At 36.1% G+C, this 21835-nt stretch overlaps 1 protein-coding gene across 2 annotated transcripts in view; it reads left to right on the top strand.

The window, feature by feature from the left end:
* Positions 1 to 21835, top strand: part of GRAMD1C (GRAM domain containing 1C) — a 91410-nt gene that overhangs the window by 60820 nt on the left and 8755 nt on the right. For both annotated transcript variants that reach the window (XM_046001298.1, XM_046001297.1), the window contains 6 exons: positions 2682 to 2844; positions 9395 to 9532; positions 15990 to 16108; positions 17692 to 17834; positions 18588 to 18691; positions 20909 to 21085. In XM_046001298.1, the coding sequence (XP_045857254.1) occupies positions 2682 to 2844; positions 9395 to 9532; positions 15990 to 16108; positions 17692 to 17834; positions 18588 to 18691; positions 20909 to 21085 (844 nt within the window). The remainder of the gene's footprint in view (positions 1 to 2681; positions 2845 to 9394; positions 9533 to 15989; positions 16109 to 17691; positions 17835 to 18587; positions 18692 to 20908; positions 21086 to 21835) is intronic.

Below are 21835 nucleotides of genomic sequence, written 5' to 3'. Positions count from 1 at the left end.
CTTTGATGGCTTCCTTTCTTTCTATCACAATAATGTGACCTAGGCACACTTTGTACACTTAGTGTCCCAGACTCAGTATCAGCCATTTTCCTAATGGGCCACAGTTCTTCGTGAAGGATGGTATTTGAAGACCACATTCTGAGTGCTGAGCGTTCTCCTATGGTAGGGTTTTCATTCTGCTGATTGTGGATGCAAGTCTGGGCTGCACCTGAATTTCTTGGTTTAAAGCAGAGCATTGCTTTCAAATTCTGCCTCTGCCACTTGCTACCTGAATGCCCTTAAAGAAGTTAACTTAATTACTTCACATTTCTATGCTTTTGTTTTCTCAGTTATAAGATGAAGACAGTAATACCTCATAGGATTTTTAAATAAGGATTAAATGAATTAATATATGTGAAAGTGCTTTGAACAATCCCTAATACACACTAAGTATTCAGTAACCATAAGCTATTATTTCAAGGTGAATCTGCATGTAGCCCGGGAGGGCCTTTTTCTGTCTTTTCACTTGGAGCCAACCAGCATCTGTGAATAAGTGTTGGGAAAACATTGAAACAGAATATGTAAAGTCCATCAAGTTATCAACTTGTTTCAGGCAACTGTCACGCATCTATCCCAGTCTGAATTTGTATTGTGGATTTCTTGCAAAACTATTCATCTAGAGGCCCTTAAGGAACTTACTACTGATACAGGGGAGGTGATTCTGGGTGCTAATCTCTTTATATGTTCTCATGGAGAAAACCAAACCACTCAATTTTAGGGAGGTAACAGGATAGGACATTTCTTGCAATCTTCTGATCCTTTTACAAAACCTGACTTTGAGGACTGGATTCTCAAAACTACTAATCTTGAGTCTTTCTTACTACCTACTGCCTTGACATTGTCTTCTGTACCTGCTCTTAGAATAGTTAATCCTTTGGTTCTTGCTTCTAGTTTTGTCCCTAAAGGATGTCATATTTCCTTTAAGGAAAGAGAGTGGAATATAGAGGAAGGCGTTAATGTTTTAAGATTGACCATACATTCATTGATGTTTCCAGGTTATAGAATACAAGTAATATGGAAGTTCACTCCTTTTTTTTTTTAAAAAAAAAAAAGATTTTATTTATTTATTTGGCAGAGAGAGACACAGGGAGAGGAACACAAGCAGGGGGCGTGGGTGAGAGGGAAGCAGGCTTCCTGCTGAATAGGGGGCCTGGTGCAGGGCTTGATCCCAGGACCTGAGCTCAGGGCAGATGCTTTAAGGACTTAGCCACCCAGGCACCCCCAACTCCTTTTTTTTTTTCATTCAAGAACAGTATAATGAGATAAAAAAAATCATGATCAGAGGTCAAAAAATATCATATGTCACTTACTTCGTGTCATTTTTACTTCCTAGAAAGTTGGAAATAACAAAAAGTGAAAAGTAATATTTTTAAAACATTTTAAGATGAATTACAACTTTTTTAAGTTATAAAATTAATATTCTTTGAAAAATTCAGGAAATACAGAAAAGAATACAAAGAAATAAAAGTTGTGCAGCTGCTAACCACTCAAAAATAGTGATTGTTACTTTTCCTGAAAGTATCTGTCCATATTCTTTATAATAGGAGCCATATCTTAATTACAAACAACAGGAGAAATATGTATGGAAGGTTACTCTATTTAGCATCTGCTGAAGAGGTTCTGGGTCAGCTAGTAAGCATGTTGCTTTGTAGTGTGGAACTCCCAAATAAATCAAGTCTCAATTTTGGCAGTAATCTCTGCTTGAAGAATCAGTCCTTTGACTAGGGTAGTATAATCCTTTCATTAATTGTATCTTGGGTCCCCGTTGTTACTCTGCTCTCTGAGTGGCTGATAGAAACCTGTTTCCTCCTTGGAGCTTCTGCCCAGTGCTGCTCAAAGATCTCATGGGGCAGGTTAGAAATAATGTTCTCTTTCATCTGCTTACACACAGATAATGCAAGAAGGTACTTTGCTATATAGTTTGTATTTTTACACTGTTTTATAAACCCAATTATAATACAATCCTACTTGAATAATAATATAGCAATAGCATTCAGACTTTAATGCCTAATATTAAATTTATTATAGAAATGGTGTGTCTTGATTAAATCACCCCAGAAAGTACAGATAGTATCATATATTGAATATCTTTTAATGCCCAATTCCTTAATCCCTTAACAGCAAAGCCGACTGTGTTCTTTCAAGTTTGCTATGAAATGTTTCCTATTAATCCAATCTCCTGTACTGTACTCTTATGTGACTCTTATCTTTCTATTTTCTTTCCCTTTCCCCTGTAGTTACTGGTCTTGAGAATGGGGGAGTTCTCTTCCTTGAGATGATGGGGCAGGTATTGTCTGGGGACACTAATTGGATTTGATTCCTCTCCCTTGCCTACCCCAAAGAACCTGCTCTTCTATTATTTTTGTCCTCTGCTCCCCTTTCCCTTCTGCTTAAGTGATTCACACGATGTTAACTGTGAGTTCTGTTTATATGACGTTCTTCATAAATTTATTGTTCATTAACATGTAAGTATATTCTAGGATATTACTATTTATCAATATTTTATGGACTATATTCGAAATGTGATGTAAAAAACCATATTTTCCAAAGAGCTGCATTTCAAAGCATTTTTGTTTTTAAAGATCCCTCCTTAAAAGCTAAGACAATAATCTGTTTTTAAAATTGCATTATTTGCCTTTTAGGGGCTAGGGAAAGAGGAACCCCAAAATGAGAAACAGATGAAAAAGAGTCCTTTACTAACTTCAGAAAAGAGATTAAGCAGAGTGCCATCAAAATCACTGGACTTGAATAAAAATGAATATCTTTCTCTGGACAAAAGCAGCACCTCAGATTCTGTTGATGAAGGTAAAGAATTTCTTATAAATATTAATAAAATTTCAGCTGTGTCTTTTAATGTTTATCTTTGTATTGGGTGAGTACAGAATGAGGATGTAGTTGTATTAGACACATTTTCATTCAATAAAGAACCAAAAGAAAGGTGGAAGTTAATAGAAAATAGGGGAAAGAAGTTGCTAGGTCTAACTCATCTCTACTTTTCAGAAGCTTGGAATTTGGAGATCTCCATCACATGTAACTTTTAGAATTCCAGGCCTTGAGTCGATGAAGATGGCGCAGTAGCAACAGAAAAGCAAATCTAAGTAAAAACCTGCACAGTGTTCTAGAACCATAATTGTACTTTCCTTTCACTATTGACAAAAAAGAAAAAAGGAAGGAAAAAAAGAGAGAGAGAGATACAAGAGTAGAGAATTGTTTAAAGGAAACTTCATAAGAAATCATGGTCTCTCTGCCTTCTTTAAGTTAATAGCTGGGGCTTATCATACTTATTAAGTAGGCATTTTAAGGAAACTTTTTTTTGTTTGTTTGTTTTTAAACTGTTAGATTGTTGCCATCTGAAGTCCGTGAAGTGGGGAGACATGGGGAAAGATACACAAGAGTGACTGCTTTGCAATTTCAGGAAAGAGAACAGTGCCCATGGATTTTGCTCTATCCGTTTTCTGTCCAGCAATGCTCAGGATATTAACAATGGGGACACTGTAGTGGTTTGGATCTGTGGGATCTGATTGCATTTGCTAGTCCAGCTACTGCTCAGATGAGACTTGGTGTGGAAACCCCTGAAGCTTTTACTATAGTGAAAACCAAATCCATGAAGACCAAAACTAAACCCCAGTCAAATCTAAAAATCAAATCCAAATCTAAAAGCAAACCAAGACCAAATCTATGAAAACCAAATCTGAATCGACTTTGGTTTGGGAACACTGTATCAAGCATCTTTAATGAAAAACTAAATCCATTGCTCTTAAATACATAAAAAAAATTTCAGTAGTTCCTAAAAATCACAAAATGCATTAAGAAGACAGTTGTTGAGTTCTTTTGAAAAGATAGTTGAGAGGTTTTTTTTAAAAAAAGATTCAGCTTCACGAATGACTAGACTTTCTTAGTATCCTTACCATTCATGCTTTGGTATGCAGCCCCGTGAATTAGTAATCTGCTTGGCGGAACCTCTGACTTTAGGAAGATCTACTCTGGCACCCAGTGGCCAGATAGGTAAGTGACGCCAAAACAGGGATTTATTTTCCTCCTCTCTAACCTGCTCTTTCCTAAGAATGGTCCTTAAAAAGAAGTTTCCCTATTGATACTATCACAATAACGATAAGCTTCATAAAGTATAATACTAAATCTCATATAAGCTGCATTGATATCTAGAAATTAAGATTAACAGAAGTGTAGTTGCTGTATTGCATGTGAGCCCTGATCCCATTTCCTCCCTTACTGGCATCCCTTTAAAGACTGGTTTTATAGCAGTAAGACCTTACATGTAACATCTGGCCTTCTTTTGTGGAGGTTTTCTTTAAGGTGCATGGGATGGCTTCATTCTTATTAGATTACCGTTACATAACAAATCAAGTACTTGTATTGTTTTCACCAAGCTGATTCCAAAATCTCAGGCTTATCAGGCATATTTAAGTGCATATTATAATGAATCTTTTTTTAATTTTCTGGAAGTTGTGAGGTTATGAAGACACTTGAAATCAGGGATCTGAGGAGAGTAAGAAAGGTCCAAAGAAGTAAACCATCCCAGGAAATTTGTCTGTGGATTTAGAGGGAGTTAGGTAGCTGACAGATTATTTTAAAACCAACATCATTTTATTTAAAATGATAGTATTTTGATCTACCATTGTGAGCATTCTGCCTGAGAAAATGAGAGGATTTCCTTTTTTCCTCTTTTCTGCCACCTATAGATTGTAATCTTTGGGAGGGGGGCATTGGACCATTTTGAAGTAGAGACTCCCTCTAGGCTCATGTATCCCTGAGTGGAATCTGCGGAGCAGAGCATCATGGAATATCTCACGGAGGGACCGGAAACAGCTAGTTCAGTCCCTTTGATGTGAAGTTTAATTGAAGCCCATATCAGGAAACTTAGCCTAGAATCTGCTTTGACTGGCTTCTTTTTTAAATGTTCTTACTCTATGGTAGGCAGCTTAGAACCCACCAAGATTGAAGGGTGGCTTTTGGGGATATTTCTGTACTTCTGGAAATGTGTTCTGGGCTGCCAGTCCTGAACAAAATGCTAAGCATTGTGTTTTAATCTGTTAAACCATAGATGAACTTAAAAATTTGACATGCAGTACTTCACAGAATAAGAGGTAGAACCTTCTTTATCTGGAATGTTGTTGCTGATAAGCTTTCTTCAGCTTATTAACTACATTCCCAGTTTTGGGTAGGGGTTCAGAGCCTATGAGAAGATGCTAGGGGTTTCCTGGTAGGTGAAGATGAGTTAACACAGTGTATCCATATCTACAAGTGTAAGGAAATTATGGCCATATTTTCGGTCACGATAATATTACTGTTGCTGTTAGGATTTACTTCTTCACCTGCCCTGCTCTCTCATGTCATGGATAGTCTGTGAAACCTCTGCCCCAGGAGGTAGAGCCTTGAGTGGAAGCTGACAAGCTGGCTGATGGCATGAGACACTTGGGGCTGTGTTATGACAGAGTTAAGTTTAATTGTATATAGCTAGGATTAGAATGTGTGACAGGATTCCCTAACCAAAGTCACATATGTTGAGAATGGAAGCTAAGACAGGCAAAGCTTAGGCTAGGAGAGGGACACATTAGAATAGCAAAATTAGAATCCATGACCTGTAGCTGACAGAATTGGATGAACTGGAAAGTCAAGCAAAGAAAAGCAGGAATCAAATACCACGTGATGCTTGTTGATTACTAAAGGTGAGGACAAGTAGACCTCTGGAGAAAGCTGAGAAAAAGCCATGAAAATAATCTAGCACATCAGGGAAGCCGCCATGAGACTAAACCAGGTAACCCTGACATAGTTACCTGAGTCAGATTTTTGAGCAACACTCTCAAATTGAACTTGGGTTTTCAGATACAAAGAAAGCCCTCAGTTTGAGTCAAAAAGACAGCAGGTCACCAGTTTTTAGAAGATAAAAGATATAACAAATTGTGTGTCCTTAGTTACTCAAACTCCAAATCATCTGCTGTTCTTGCATATCTTTCTTGTACATTTTTTGTGACATTATCAACATATATTATCAACATTATCAACATTATCAACATTTAAACATTATCAACATATGTTTTATTCCTTTATGCCCGTATCCTTCTCATATTTATTTGTCTGTCTCACTCTTCCAATCATTTCCACTGGCCACTTTCAAACTGATAGGTTTGAATATTTTCAATTCAAGAAATATTTCTTCTTTTTTGGAAATAGTAACCTACTACCAGGTTGAGTGGTGTTCCTTTCCCTATTTGATACACTACTTCCTAGCTTCATATATTACAGCAATATTATTGGTGATGTTACTTGGACAGGGGGCTTTAAAGTACTGTGTATGTCATAAATAAGTAATCCCAGGTGGAAATAGTTTATTTCGTGTCCTTACTTCTTTGAATTAATTTACATACAAGGGTATTATTAATTTCTAGTAGTAGTACCATGAATTCTATTTTGTCAGTCATAATACAGAACAATTTATCTAATAATGGAGTTTAAGTGAAATATGAAAATATGTTAAAATGGCTATATGAGTGTAATTTTCTTTCCTTCATAAATGGAACAAGAAACTTACTTTTGAAAAATTGCAGTTTGAGAACTCCTTAGAGAAATGAATGCTTCTAGGGCTGAGGTGGGGAATATACAAAATGAGGCTGGCGTTTTCTCTGGGGCCAGAAATGAAGAAATGTTAAAAAAAAAAAAAAAGTAACAAAAGGGCATAGGAGTCAACCTGAGAGAGCTCCTAATGGCCAAAGTAAAAAAACAAACAAACAAACAAACAAACAAATAAATAATGATAGCACTGGATTGTAACCTAGAGTATAAAATAACTACTCATGAGCCCATGCTGATATAAATGATCAAATAAATTTGTAAATGGGGGAGAAAGCACAAGTCTTCCTTACAGAGTTTCAAATAATATACACAGATACTCCCCCTTCCAGGAGGTGGAGCTTAGTTCTCCTTCCCTTGAGGGTGGGCTGAACTTAGTGACTCATTTGCAGCAAACAGAACATGGAAAGGTGAACATGGTAACTTTACAGTGGAAGAACCTCCCACACGGCACCTTAACCAAGTAATCATTGGTATCGTTATCATAAATCACACTGATAGCCCGGATCCCCTGAATTTGATAAGAAGGGCACTTCACCTCTGTGGGCATTCTTCCCCAAACCTACAACCCCAGTCTAATCATGAAAAAACAGACAAACCCAAACTGAGGGACAGTCTATAAAATACCTGACCAGGGTTCCTCAAGTGTGTAAGGCCATTAAAAATGAGGAAAGCATGAGGGACTATTACAATTGGAGGAGACAAGAGAGATAAAACAATTAAATGCAGTGACATTTTTGGATTGGATCCTTGTACAGAAAAAGGACATTACTGGGAAAGGGTGGGAATAATACCTAGCGTCATTAATTGTAAATCAAAAATTATTCAAGATAAAAAGCTAAAAAATATGGTTGTAAAATGATAGTCCTATAAATAAAAATTGATTCGAAGGCACTTTTTTTTAGCATCCTCAGTAGTTATTAAAAATTGTAATTTAATACTTACATGCCTAGTACATAATGTGTACAGTTGTTTAAAATTGACATGGTCCCTACTCACATGGAACTTGGACTCTTCTGCAGGAGAGAGGCAATAAAAAAGTCAATAAGCCGATAAAGATGTAATTACAAATCGGGATAAGATCTGAGGGAAACGAGCAGATCAATAGAAGCACCTGTACTAGTTCGCTTTCTTTGTGAATATATGAATTATTTTTACAATGAACATATATTCTATTTCAGAAAAAGCTATTTCTCAAGCCTAATTGGGTAGTTGTCTTGCAAAACCTTAGCGCATTACCTCGTTTCAGTGATTTATTTCTATATCAAAAGAGCCATTATTTGAAATTGCTGTGACTAGCTTTTGCCTACACATAGTATTGTTGCAGGGAAAAGGTAAATCCATATCTGCCTGATATCCCTAAGTTCTTTGCACCTGTAGAAAAACAGACACAAATCATTTAATGAGGGAGAAAAAAAAACAATACTTGGGATGAAGGCAGAAGAATTGTTCTGATTCTTAGATTACTGCCTTTGCTTGACCAGACTGCTTCCCAAGGGCTTAATATTGACTGATGCTCTATGCAGCTAATTTTTAGAGCATATCTTGTAATATGAGGAGCTCTTGTCACAATTTTTATTCTGTATTGATGGGGCATGATCTTTGAGATAAATAATCCCAGTCCTGAAATCATTAAAATTTCATATTGGATTGCTTTATTTCCTTTACCAGGCAGGCTCTTATTCCTAGCTGTCTTTTTTCTTCTTTCTTTCTCTCTCTCTCTCTCTCTCTCTCTTTTTTACCCTTTCCTTTCCTTTTTCCTTCCCCTCCCTTCCCTTCCCTTTCTTCCCTTTTCTTTTCCCCTTCCTTTCTAAATTAAACTCCTGGCAGTATAAAATAGAGGTTAAGTTTGTGAGCCCTGGAGCTGCAGTGAATTCAAGTTCCATTTCAGTTAGTCACTAGTTATGGAGCTCTGGCAATCCGTTCCTCAGTTTTCCTCATCTATAAGGTGAGATGATGATGATACCACCCATCTCCCAGACTGATGTGGGGTTAAGTTGAATGGATACTGTAAGGTACTTAGTACAGTGCCTGACTTATATTAAGTACCCTATAAGCAGGGCTATTTTATATAATATTTCCAGGGAACATGAGGAGAAACAGATACTGTTTCTTTATTGCCTCCAATAGTTTTCAACATTATTATCATTATCAGGCTCCCAGAAAAATTTAATATTCCATTATTTAGCTTTGAAGAATACTTTTCAGAAGGATTTCTTAGTTCTTTTAATGTGTGGTATTGAGAATAGGTTGTGAATATGATGATACTTATCTTGGGGCAGTCAGCTTTCAATCAGGCTGGAAACATTATTCAGCAAGTTAGTGAGTGCAACCGGTGCTGGAGCCATTCATGACTTAATATATACTGAATGCATGAGCATTTAGAAATAAGACCTGCTAATTGCTGTGGTAGTTACATTCCTGTGTGTCCCAGTATTAATCCTATCACTTTTGAAAGACTCTTGAGTGATATATTATGGGAGTTTGATATCATTTAAGTTAGGTATTTTTATATCTTTTGGATTTTGATGACTGAAACATTGATCATATATAGTTTCATTAGATATATATATGTTATGTATATTTACATATGGTACCTATGTTTATAATGCCAATTTAGAGTTTTAATAGTGTTTTGGAATGTGCTGATCATTGTAATCACATTTAAAAATCATTTTGTAACAAAACAAACAAAACAAAATCTTGAAATTACCATTCCTTGGTTTCTTCCCTTTTAGCCCTGTGGTTTTTTTGTTTGTTTCCCCAGAAAATATTCCTGAGAAAGATCTTCATGGAAGACTTTATATCAACCGTGTTTTTCATATCAGTGCTGAAAGAATGTTTGAATTGCTCTTCACCAGTTCACGCTTTATGCAGAGATTTGCCAATTCTAGGAATATAATCGGTTGGTCTTGTGTTTATCTAATGATAAATATGGGAGAATTTTGTTATCCTTTAAGAGTTGAGCCTATATTAATGATATATGTTGTTGGGGGAAAATAAGGCTTTGATTTTATTTTGGTGATATATAAACTGGTATTTAAGCATTTTGGTTAAATTTACATGTGAGCATTGACTAACTATTCAACTAGTCAGATCCTACCTATAATTAAGTTCAAACTCTTTGAATCTAAAACTCCGTTTATTTATTAATGTAGCAGTTGAACCTTATTTAAAAGGATTCCATTGTGGAGCAATTGGATTCTAGTAGGGTATAAACTGGTAGAGTCACTTTGCAAAATGGTTTGGCAGTAAGCTGAACATAAAAATTCTCTCCAACTCAGCAATTCTACCAGTATGTGTCCTTCAGAAATGGATACATGTGTGCTCTGAATGACATGTACTATAGTGTTCATGGCAGCGTATTTATAATGGTCCCAAAACAAAACAGCCCAAATATCCACCAGTTACTAGAATGGGTAAACAAATAGTGTGTGTTTACAAAAAAGAATACTATGTAGCAATGAAAAAAAGCAAATTCCTGCTGCTTTTAACAGTATTTGTAAATCTCACAGATTTAATGTTAAGCTAGAGAAGCCAGACACAAAAGAGTACATACCATGGTTTCTTGATATAAAGTTCAAAACAGGCAAAACTAATTTATGGACACAGAATCAGCGTAGTATTTACTTTGTGGAGTGTTGGGTGGGTAGAGAGTGGGAGGGAACTTCTGGGATGTTGGTAAAATCTATCTTGATCTGGGTGATGGTACACAGGTGTGTTTTCTTTGTGCAAATTCATGGAGCTGTACTCTTTAATTGCAGTGTCTATGGTATATCTCAATGAAAATACAAAAGAAAAAAGATTCTAGCTAAGAAATTAGTTATACTTATAAAAAGATTCTGGAGTGCCTTTGTGGCTCAGTGGGTTAAAGCCTCTGCCTTCAGCCCAGGTCATGATCGCAGCATCCTGGGATCGAGTCCCTCATCGGGCTCTCTGGTCAGCAGGGAGCCTGCTTCCCTCTCTCTCTGCCTGCCTCTCTGCCTACTTGTGATCTCTGTCTATCAAATAAAGTAAATAAATTAAAAAAAAATTAAAAAGGATTCTATGTGTTAAAAGTTCTATTTTGGTTAACATCTCAAATAAGCTTATAGTTAGTTTGAAACTGATTTTATCCTAAATATTCCAGAATATTTTATAAACTTTGGGAGCACATGGTTTAGCTTGCTATAATTTTATATAGCAAACAGTAACAGCAGAGATTCATGTAAGTTGAGTCATTTGATATAGTCAAAGAGAAAGTTATTCTACAGTCAATTTAAATATAGTTCATAATTAAGCAACTTTATTAACCATTAAATATTATTGCCTTATGTGCAACTTCTATGTAAATATAACTATATTTGTAGATTATATCATTGGTAGCTTTTGAGTCCTGTGATTATATTAAGAATTTCATGTTTAAAAAAAATCATTTTTTTCTGTTCTTTTAGTTTTAAAAATGCGGAATATTTGGGGGATATAAATTTTATTCTTCCCTCAGTAGCTTATGTTTAATTTATCTCTTCTGAATCTATTTTGTATTTTCTTGCTATTCATATCTGCCTAGAGAACTTGATATTTCAGAAGAGTTGGATATGTTATTTTTCTTAATTTTCTAAGATGATGCCTGTTGATATTGCATTGCCATTTTAATGGCTTAAAGTTCCATGAGGAACTAACTGGTACAAAATGAAATTTGTTCTTTTTCTTTCTTTCTCTTTATTTTCTTTTCTTTTAAAAAAATAGATTTCATTTATTTATTTGAGAGAGAGAGAGAGCAGAAGGAGAGACAAAGGGGGAGGAAGAGAGAATCTCAAGCAAACTCCATACTGAACGCAGACCCCAACGCTGTGCTTAATCCCATAACCCTGAGATCGTGACCTGAGCCAAAATCAAGAGTAGGATGCTTAACTGACTGAGCCAGCCAGGCACCCCTCAAGTTTGTTCTTTGACTCACAACTGTATTACTTGTCTGATAGCATATCTAGCTTCAGTATGGATCACTGTATTTGCTATCTGATGTTACAAGTGGCTTTTGGGAGCAAAGGCTTCTGGCTAATTACAAGTATAAACAGTAATAGGGATGTTGCTATTTAGACCTAGAATTAGTTGGAAGGTTTGCTCCCAAGGAGATGATTTGTTTATGATTGCACACCATTCTGCTCTCTTCTGAACTTGTTACCTGGTAATCAAAGTTCAGTGTTTTGAGAGTGGGGTTCAAAGGCTTCTTTTTATTTTTATTATTTTAAAAAGGTTATTTATTTATTTATTTGAGAGAGAGAGCGAGAACAAGGAGGGGAACAGCAGAGGGAGAAGGCGAAGTGGGCTCCCTGCCCAATATGGAGCTCCATCCCAGGACTCTGGGATTGTTCTGAGCCAAAGCCAGACACTTAACCAACTGAGCCACGTAGGTGCCCCACAAAGACTTCTCTTTAATCATATTGAGAAATAGTTCTTTTTTAACGGAAAGATTTGTATAAAGTCAGTTGTTTGTGGATTTAATCTAATTTCAGCACTAAGATGGTACTATTGGATTTTTTTTTAAATTAAGGAGCTTTTAAATAAGTATTTATTTAAATTTGTGTTTACAGCTATGTGACACTACTTTTATAATTCAAAACTCAGTGTTGTCTTTCTATTCAGCTTTTTAATTTTGGAAATTATAAATCTTCAGAAAAGTTGCAAGAATAGTATAATAAAACCCATATAGCCATTCCCAAGATTCACCAATTTTTTTTTGGTGGCAAAATGTACATAACATAAAATATACCATTTGAACTATTTTAAAGTGTTCAATTCAGTGGCATTAAGTACATTCACATTGTGCAGACATCACCACCATCCATCTCCAGAACTGTTTCATCTTCCCAAACTGTAGCTCTACCTATTAAACCATAAGTCTCCATTCCCTTCTCCCAGCTGCTGCTGACTACCATTCTACTTTGTGTCTTTATAAATTTGACTGCTTTAGGTACCTCTTATAAGTGGAATCACACAATATTTGTTCCTATGTGACTGGCTTATTTCACTTAGCATGTCTTCAAGGTTTATCTACGTTGTAGCATGTGTTAGAATTTCCTTCCTTTTTAAGGCTGATTACTATTATATTGTGTTTATATAGCACCTTTTTCTTATCCATTCATACATTGATGGAGTTTTGAGTTGTTTCTACATTTTAGTTATTGTGAATAATGCTGCTGTGAGCAGTGATGTACAAATATCTGTTTGAGTCCCTGCTTTCAGTTCCCTTGGGTATATACCTAGGAATGGAATTACTGGATTATGGGTAATTCTGTGGTTAGCTTTTTGAGGAACAACCATACTGTTTTCCAAGTGGTTGCATCATTTTACATTCCCCCCCAGCAACGTGTAAAGATTCCAATTTTCCCACATCCTTGCCAACACTTGTTATTTTCAGTCTTTGTAAAAATAGCCATCCTAATGGGTGTGAAGACTCATCAGTTTTTAAAACTTTATTACATCAAAGGATTCATAAAGTATTCTGCAATTCCTGCTTTTTATTACTTTATTTCAGTATATCAAAATGGCACGTGTCCTTTGTATATGGTTGCCATTTTTCTTATAATTTCATCCCCAATTTATTGTGTCATGATGAGCTTTACTTAGGTACTGGGGGGCTTAATTATTCAAAAATATTGTTAATTATATGATATTCTGGTACATTATATTCAGTAGGATTGTTGGTGACATTGGTGACAATATAAGTGGAAGACATACTTGTATCCTTGTAAATAGTTGCTTTGTTAACAGCAGAATTCAGTGATATCTTAAAATTCTGTTGCTAATTAGCAATGGATTATTTGTATAATTTCCTGGAATAGGCTGACATGATCAAAATAATTTTTGGAAAGTTATTTTAGATTAAATTTTGTATCTTCTTTCATATACAACTAAATAAATTATTTTTTACAGCAAATTCTGTATGTTAAGGGTGCTTGGCTGCTCAGTCAGAAGAGCATGCAACTCTTGATCTTGGGATCATGATTCAAGCCCCACATTGGGTGTAGAGATCATAAATAAATAAATAGTGTGTATATATAATATATTACAGAATTTTGCATGGTAGATTCTATAGTTTGTGATGCTGTCTTTTTAGTTCCAAGATTTTTTCAGATACTGAAAAGGCAGCTTTGGGGTCCCTCAAAAAATCTGGAGACCCAGCTGTATGAAAGAAGCGGAGTAAAATTGCCTATATCATAAAGCTTGCTTCATTTTGTTTTGATGATGGGTAATGGGTTAGTTAAAGGCATCTGTATTTTAGGATGTTAACAAATAGTCAAGCATACTAATTGCCTAAGTCCCTGAGTGCTAACAGCATTAGGTGATTTAGTCAAATCTTTGAAAAGAGTTCATGATGCTCTTACCTATATATTCCTAGTCTTTGCCTTGTTAAATGATCTTTGCTGTATGGTGCTATATTCTAAAATATATTTCTGTTCAAAGTATGTTTTTACTCATTGTGTTATTATTTTTTAATAAAGATTTTTTTTTTTTTTTTAGAGAGAGCACACAAGTTAGGGAGGGGGCAGGGGGAGAGAGAGGAGGAGAAGCAGACTCCCCACTGAGCATGAGCAGATCTCAGTCCTCCCCGCACCCCCAGATCATGACCTGAGCCAAAGGGAAATGCCTACCTGGCTGAGCCACCAAGGTGCCCCTCACTGTGTTATTATTAAGCAAATAAGAATTTTAACCAAGATGTTGCCATAAATACAAAGAGATTTTCTTACAGCTTTCTTAGGATAGAAATGTTATATAGTTATTTATATTCCATAGCTCCCTCCTTGACTAAAGATTTTGACAGATAAGCTATTAACATTACATGATTTCTCATTACATGATTTCTTATTAACATGATTTTTCCACAAGCTGGGATCAAGGTCTTTTTTTTTTTTTAATTTTTATTCTTTTTGAAGGTTTTGTTTTTGCATAATGGCAAATGTCTTTCAAGGTTTTGTTCCTTAATAATGGGAATGTTAAAAAGTTGTTCTGTTTGTGTTTGATAAGGCAGGTGCCATTGCTTCTCTTTCCAGGTACTGGGAACTTCAAAATGAAGACTCCAGATGAAACAACTTTTAATTTGTTGTTAAAGTGTACTGATAGACAACAATTTAGAAGTAAATGAGTCAAAGATGGGGAATATGTCATATATAAGAATAGTGCCTTATGTTTAACTTTACCTTATTGTTGAAATGATAACAGTCATAATGAAGTTTGGACTGTCCAAAAATAAAAATTGAAATAATTAAAAACTACTTCTTTCCATTAATCATCAGGGAAATGCAAATCAAAACCACAAGGAGATATCACCTCACACCTGTCAGAATGGCTAGAATCAAAAACACAGGACATAACAAGTGTTGGCAAGGATGTGGAGAAAAAGGAACACTTGTGCACTGTTGGTGGGAATGCATATTAGTGCAGTCACTATGGAAAACAGTATGGAGTTTCCTGAAAAATATTAAAAATAGAATTACTGTATGATTCAGTAATTCCATTACTGGATATTTACCCAGAGAAAATGAAAGCAATAATTCAAAAAGATACATGTACCCCCCTGTTTATTGCAGCATGATTTATAGTAGCACAGATATGGAAGCAACCCAGGTGCCCATCAATTGATGAATGGATAAAGAATGGTACATATGCGTGTGTGTAGATATATATAATGGAATATTACCCATCCATAAAAAAGAATGAGATTTTGCCATTTCCAACAACATGGATGGGTGTGGAGGGTATAATGCAAAGTGAAATAAGATGGAGAAAGACAAATACAGTATGATTTCATTCATATGCGAAATTTAAGAAAACAAAAGAAAAAACAAAGAACAAAAGAGACAAAAAGCCAGATCTAAATACAGAGAACAAATTGGTGGTAGCCTGAAGGAAGGTGTGGGGGTGAAATACGTGAAATACGTGAAGGAGATTAAGAGTACATTTATCATGGGGCGCCTGGGTGGCTCAGTGGGTTCGAGCCTCTGTTTTCAGCTCAGGTCATGATCCTAGGGTCCTGGGATTGAGCCCCACATCGGGCTCTCTGCTTAGCAGGGAGCCTGCTTCCCCTCTCTCTGCCTACTTGTGATCTCTGTCAAAGAAATAAAATCTTTTTTAAAAAAAGTACATTTATCATAGGTAAAGTATAGAATTGTTGAATCATATTGTATACCTGAAGCTAATATAACACTGTATATTAATTTCAGGTGTACAATATAATAATAATATAATAATACAATATAATAGATACAAAATAATATAATAATATAGCAATATAATAAGACAAAAAAACCTACCTCTGATTCCATTTTAAGTCATACTCTTCAGATTTTTGGAACCAAGTCTTTTATGTTTGCTGTTATTAGATGTAGTGTCCACCCCTTGGAAAGTAGAACCTGGAGGTGATCAACTGAGAACCATGACCTACACTATAGTCCTTAATAATCCACTTACTGGAAAGTGTACTGCTGCCACTGAAAAGCAGGTATGTCTACTCTGTCAGTATTCCAAAATATCATATGTGTGGGGCGAGAGAAGATGCCTGTCAGTCACCAGTTTACAAGACAATTTTAAGAAATAAGTGGCCAAAAAAAAAAAAAAAAAAGGGAGGAGAAACTGTCAGATTAAAAGGAGATTTAAGAGACATATCAACCAAATCAACGCAATCCTAATTCAAACAAACCAACTAAAAATATATTTATGAGATTTAAGGAATTACTAATTTTTACATGTAGTAGTGGTATTGCAGCTATGTTTTAAAGAAAAGAGTAATTTTTAAAGACACAATAAAGAAATTATAAAGAGATACACTGGCATATTTAAGAATAAAATTATACTGATATCTGGGGTATCTTTTAAAAGTAATCTAGCCAGGCAGAGCATGGTGGTGGAGGGAGGGAGTGTGGGGATGGGATACAGACAAAGCAGGACTGGACTGGCAAGAGTTAATGTTGTTCAAGTCAGTTGATGAGTTTGTGAGGCTTCATTACACTTCATTTCTGTTTTTGTGTGTGTTTGAACTTTTTTATAATAAAGGGTTTTAAAAAGAACAGTACTGGAATCCAATATACAGGATCCCGTCAGGAGTTAGGGCCAAATAACTAGAGGGCTGCAGTGATGTATGGGAAGAGATTATAAGATACTCAGTGCTGTACTCAGTGGCCAGCGTGGCACTGTCTGTATAGTGGAGTTCGTGTTTGACCAAATTATACTGAAGTGTAATGTATCTGTTCTGCAAATAGTAAATATCTTAACATCTGAACTAGTTTTGTGGTTGTGGCTTTTGCCCAATGTTAAAAAGGACTTAAATTTTTTTTTCAAAAGATTTCCAAACATTTGGGGCGCCTGGAGGGCTCAGTGGGTTAAGCCTCTGCCTTCAGCTCAGGTCATGATCCCAGGGTCCTGGGATCAAGCCCAGAATAGGCTCCCTGCTCAGTGGGGAGCCTGCTTCCCTCTCTCTCTGCCTGCCTCTCTGCCTACTTGTGATCTCTTTCCCTCTGTCAAATAAATAAATAAAATCTTAAAAAAAAAAAAGATTTTCAAACATTTAAGAAAAGTTTGGTATTTTGATATTGGGGTCTTTGATAACCTTGAAAAGCTATGATTAAAATGAGGAAGGCTTGGTCATCAAACACTCCAAATTCTGTTTTGGGAAAGCTGTGTTTTCTTTGGTCATCCTCTTCCTTCACTATTTTGGTGAAGGGTGATTGTTAAATTTTTAAGAATTTTGGAGTGGATCCTTGCTTCGTTCGATTGAATTTTGAATTGTTCCCCTATCAGGAACATTTAAAATTCTTTGTAAACTAATAACATACACAAGGAAACTATAAATTTTCTCTCTCTTCCACAAACCTAAAAGAAAGAAAAAAATGATTATGCAATGAAATGGCAGAGAGGCAGCAAAATCTACTTCTGCAGATCCTATCTTCTCAATTCATAGACAGCACAGCCAACATGGAGGCTCTTCCGGTTTGAGAAGGAATTCTAGTTATATATATCCCAAATTGGCAAGGAGTTTAATATATTAAACTTGTACATGCAAAAAAATTTTCAATCTTATTTTGGCAGACACTGTATAAAGAAAGTCGGGAAGCACAATTTTATTTGGTAGATTCAGAAGTCCTGACACATGATGTTCCCTACCATGATTACTTCTATACCCTGAACAGATACCATATCATCCGATCCTCAAAACAGAAATGCCGGCTGAGGTGAGCTATCGTAAATAAGTGTTTTAGTCAGGCTAGGTGAGATTATATTCTGGAACATACGTATCAATTCTAAAATCTTAGTAGTCTTACACAACCAAGCTTTATTCCTTGCTCAGATTACATGTCCATGTCAGCAGAGGAATGGGGTTCCTCACTCAAGGCCACATGGTGATGAGTGCTTTGACACCCTGGAGCAACACAATCCAGAATATATGTCGTTGCTGTTGCTACAGGAAGAGAAAGTTGTAGAACTGTGTTCACAGTCCAGTGGCCAGAACTAGTCCAGGGCCCTATTTAATGTCAGGAGCACATGGTGAGCACATTGTTGCAATGGGAAATCAGAAATGGTTGGGCATCAAAGATAGTGATGGCCCACCATGGGCTTTGCCTGGTCTTAGCTAACGTAGTTCCTTTCACCTAATTTATGACCACTAGAGATTTTTTATAAAAGGCATTTAGGAAAATTAGAATTTATTTTGAGCCTTTATTGCTATTTAAGTAAAGAAAACTGAGGGCTAGAGATAGAAAAAAATAAAATGCCAAGTACTTAGAAGGAAAATTTCATGAAGTTATTAGCAGCATACAGCAATTTTTTAAGAAGTCCTCATCAGTGAACAAATTTTCTTTTATGATCTCATGACTTTGAGTCTTTTTGACTTTCCACTGAATATAATCTTACACTTAATTGCAACATTAATAGAACTAAATTCTTTCCTTTAAAGAATTATTCTTCTTTCCTCCTTATTTTATTAGAGTTTCCACTGATTTGAAATACAGAAAACAACCATGGGCCATTATCAAATCTCTAATTGAAAAGAATTCCTGGAGTTCCTTGGAGGACTATTTCAAACAGCTTGGTTTGTAAATTTCTTCATTTATCTATTTTTATAAAGATAGTATTTATTAACAAAACAGATTGATTCTTCATTTGGCTTCATAACTGGAACTAGTAGATGATGTTGGATTGACTCCCACTGAAGTGCTTCTAACTATACCCTACTTGGAATTTGAAAACTTTTTTTAATTGGTCTAACAAACACTTATATTATGTTTATTATATGCCAGATGTGTTTGTGTGCTTGGTAAATATTAGTCTCTTAGAAACCTGTGGGGTAGGTATTGTTATTTTTTTCCCATTTTACTAAAGAATAAATATTGAAAGAGAGAGAAGCTAAGGGACTTGTCCAAGATCACAGTTAGGAGCTATCACAGCCTCTTCAAGGAGCCAAGGAAGCTGACTGCAGTGAGAGACTGTGTAACTTGATCACAAATACATACTTGTGCTCCTTGGTGTCCCCCCTCCGAGGCCGCGCCCGTAGTCCTTAGGAATGCAGCTTCCCTGGGTTTACGCAGAACCACTTAGCAATGGTAGGTATCATATACATGTATGGATTTGGTGGCGATGCGTAGTAGACTGGGGAAGTGATATTGTTGTTACAATAAAACATAAAAAATAAATTATAAAATAAAATATAAATATAAAATATATAAAATATATATTTATATATTTTGGACAAAAATACATATATCCCCGACTATAATTAATTCTTTTTTTTTTAAGATTTTATTTATTTATGTATTTGACAGACAGAGATCACAAGTAGGCAGAGAGGCAGGCAGAGAGAGAGAGGAGGAAGCAGGCTCCCCGCTGAGCAGAGAGCCTGATGTGGGGCTCGATCCCAGGACCCTGGGATCATGACCCAAGCCGAAGGCAGAGGCTTTAACCCACTGAGCCACCCAGGTGCCCCTAATTCTTTTTTTTTAAGATGTTATTTATTTATTTGACAGAGAGAGAGAGACAGCAAGAGAGGGAACACAAGCAGGGGGAGTGGGAGAGGCAGAAGCAGGCTTCCTGCTGAGTGCGGAGCCTGATGCGGGTCTCGATCCCAGAACCAGGATCATGACCCAAGCTGAAGGCAGATGCTTAATAACTGGGCCACCCATGGGCCCCTATAATTAATTCTGGTTAAGGAAAAGCAGGGTCAGTCAGTTCAGGGTAAACTAAGTCTTCATCATCTAATTTGTTGATTATTTTCCTTGCTCTTCTCTCTTGGCTATTCATTATTAAACTCCTAATCAGGAGCAAAGAAAATGAAAGTCAAAAATTAGTTTGGTCATTGGATAATGAACTTATAATAAAAAATCTAGTGAAGGAAAGGTTGAAACAAATGACAAAAATGAGGTTTTTGGGTTGTTTGCAGATTTTCTTTATGAGGACTTACTTTTTTGCAAACCCTCATTGAAAACTAGACCTATAATATGCTACTTCTTCCTTTGATATTGACAATCAACTACCATGAACTATCTTGGAAGTCTTTCTAATGTGCCAATGTAAGTGGGTAGCCTGTTGTTTTCATAACTGAAATCATTATGTTAATATTTAATATAGCACATGGTGAATTTGCTCTGATGATCCCATCATTTATTAATAGAGATAATTCTCTATTATGTGACCCCTCATTATAGCATCACTTTACCCTCCAAAACTTTTTATTAAGAGTAAGGTTTGGACGATGGAGTATTATGCTTCCATCAGAAAAGATGAATACCCAACTTTTGTAGCAACATGGACGGGACTGGAAGAGATTATGCTGAGCGAAGTAAGTCAAGCAGAGAGAGTCAAGTATCATATGGTTTCACTTATTTGTGGAGCATAACAAAGAACATGGAGGACATGGGGAGATGGAGAGGAGAAGGGAGTTGTGGGAAATTGGAAGGAGAGATGAACCATGAGAGACTATGGACTCTGAAAAACAACCTGAGGGTTTTGAATGGGCGGGGGGGTGGGAGGTTGGGGAGCCAGGTGGAAGGTAATAGAGCACGTATTGCATGGAGCACTGGGTGTGGTGCAAAACAATGAGTACTGTTACGCTGAAAATAAATAAAAAAAAAAAAAAAAAAGAAAAGAGTAAGGTTTGGATCTAGGCCATGAGAACTTAAGTAATAGTTAAAGTTACCAAGGCTTAAAAACAACAAAACAAAACAAACCCCTAAACACAAAACAACCCCTCCTGCCCATGTATCTTATAGTTGAAGTTTCTCCACTGTCTAAAGCTTTCTTTTTTCCTTCTTAGAATCAGACTTGTTAATGGAAGAATCTATGTTAAATCAGTCCATTGAGGACACTGGAAAACTTAGTGGCTTGAGAAGGAGAAGGCGAACATTCAGCCGAACAGCAGAAACAGTTCCTAAACTTTCTTCTCAGCGTCCTTCTGGAGATGTGAGCTTAGAGGCCAGAGGGGATATTTCAGGTAGCTGCTATCGGGTAAACAGAGATGGAAGATTATATTTTACTTACATGAAACAGAGTATGTGTCTTGTTTATAGACACGACAGTTAGGAGGTTTCCCTTTTTCCTCTTCTTTTCTGATAATGTTTATCTGAGTTCTTTAAAAATAAGTAATGTATAAATGTAAAGAAGCAGTTGCAAAATGGCAGGCATATGGCCAGTCGATGTATTTTTTTGGGCCCGTGTGATATTTTAAAAATTGGATGTTTTTAAATGAAAACTCAGATGTGACAGCTCTGGACTCAAATCCTTTCACAGCAACAATCAGTCAGAGCTTAGTAGTAGCTTCTCCAACAGAGAGAGCATGTGCTCCCCAAGTCACCAGTCCCTACCACCGTCCCTGGCTGCTAGATGCTTCACTCAAGAATTTTTGACCTCGCATATTATAGACATTTGATTTCTACCCTTGAGAGTACTAAAGTGATTATATGTTTTTAATTCTTATGTACTCTCAGGTCTAGCCCAAAAAGTTCCAAAGATGGGATTTGACTTCTATTATCCCCACTCTCAATTTTGAAAACACCTTGTCTCTACTGTTACTTCCTCCCTCTCAGAACTATAAAACTATCTTCTTTCTCACCCCTCAACTTATCAATTCCTCTTCTAAGGCTTATATTTTAGTGTGAATGTTTATCTGCTGTTTAAGCTTAATAATATTTTAGTTTTGGAATTTAAAAGTTGGGCAAAGGAGAACAGGTGAGGATGATTGAAA

The sequence above is a fragment of the Meles meles genome, chromosome 4, assembly GCF_922984935.1.
Source record: "Meles meles chromosome 4, mMelMel3.1 paternal haplotype, whole genome shotgun sequence".
NCBI lineage: Eukaryota > Metazoa > Chordata > Mammalia > Carnivora > Mustelidae > Meles > Meles meles.
This window is presented reverse-complemented; position numbering and strand designations above follow the sequence as displayed.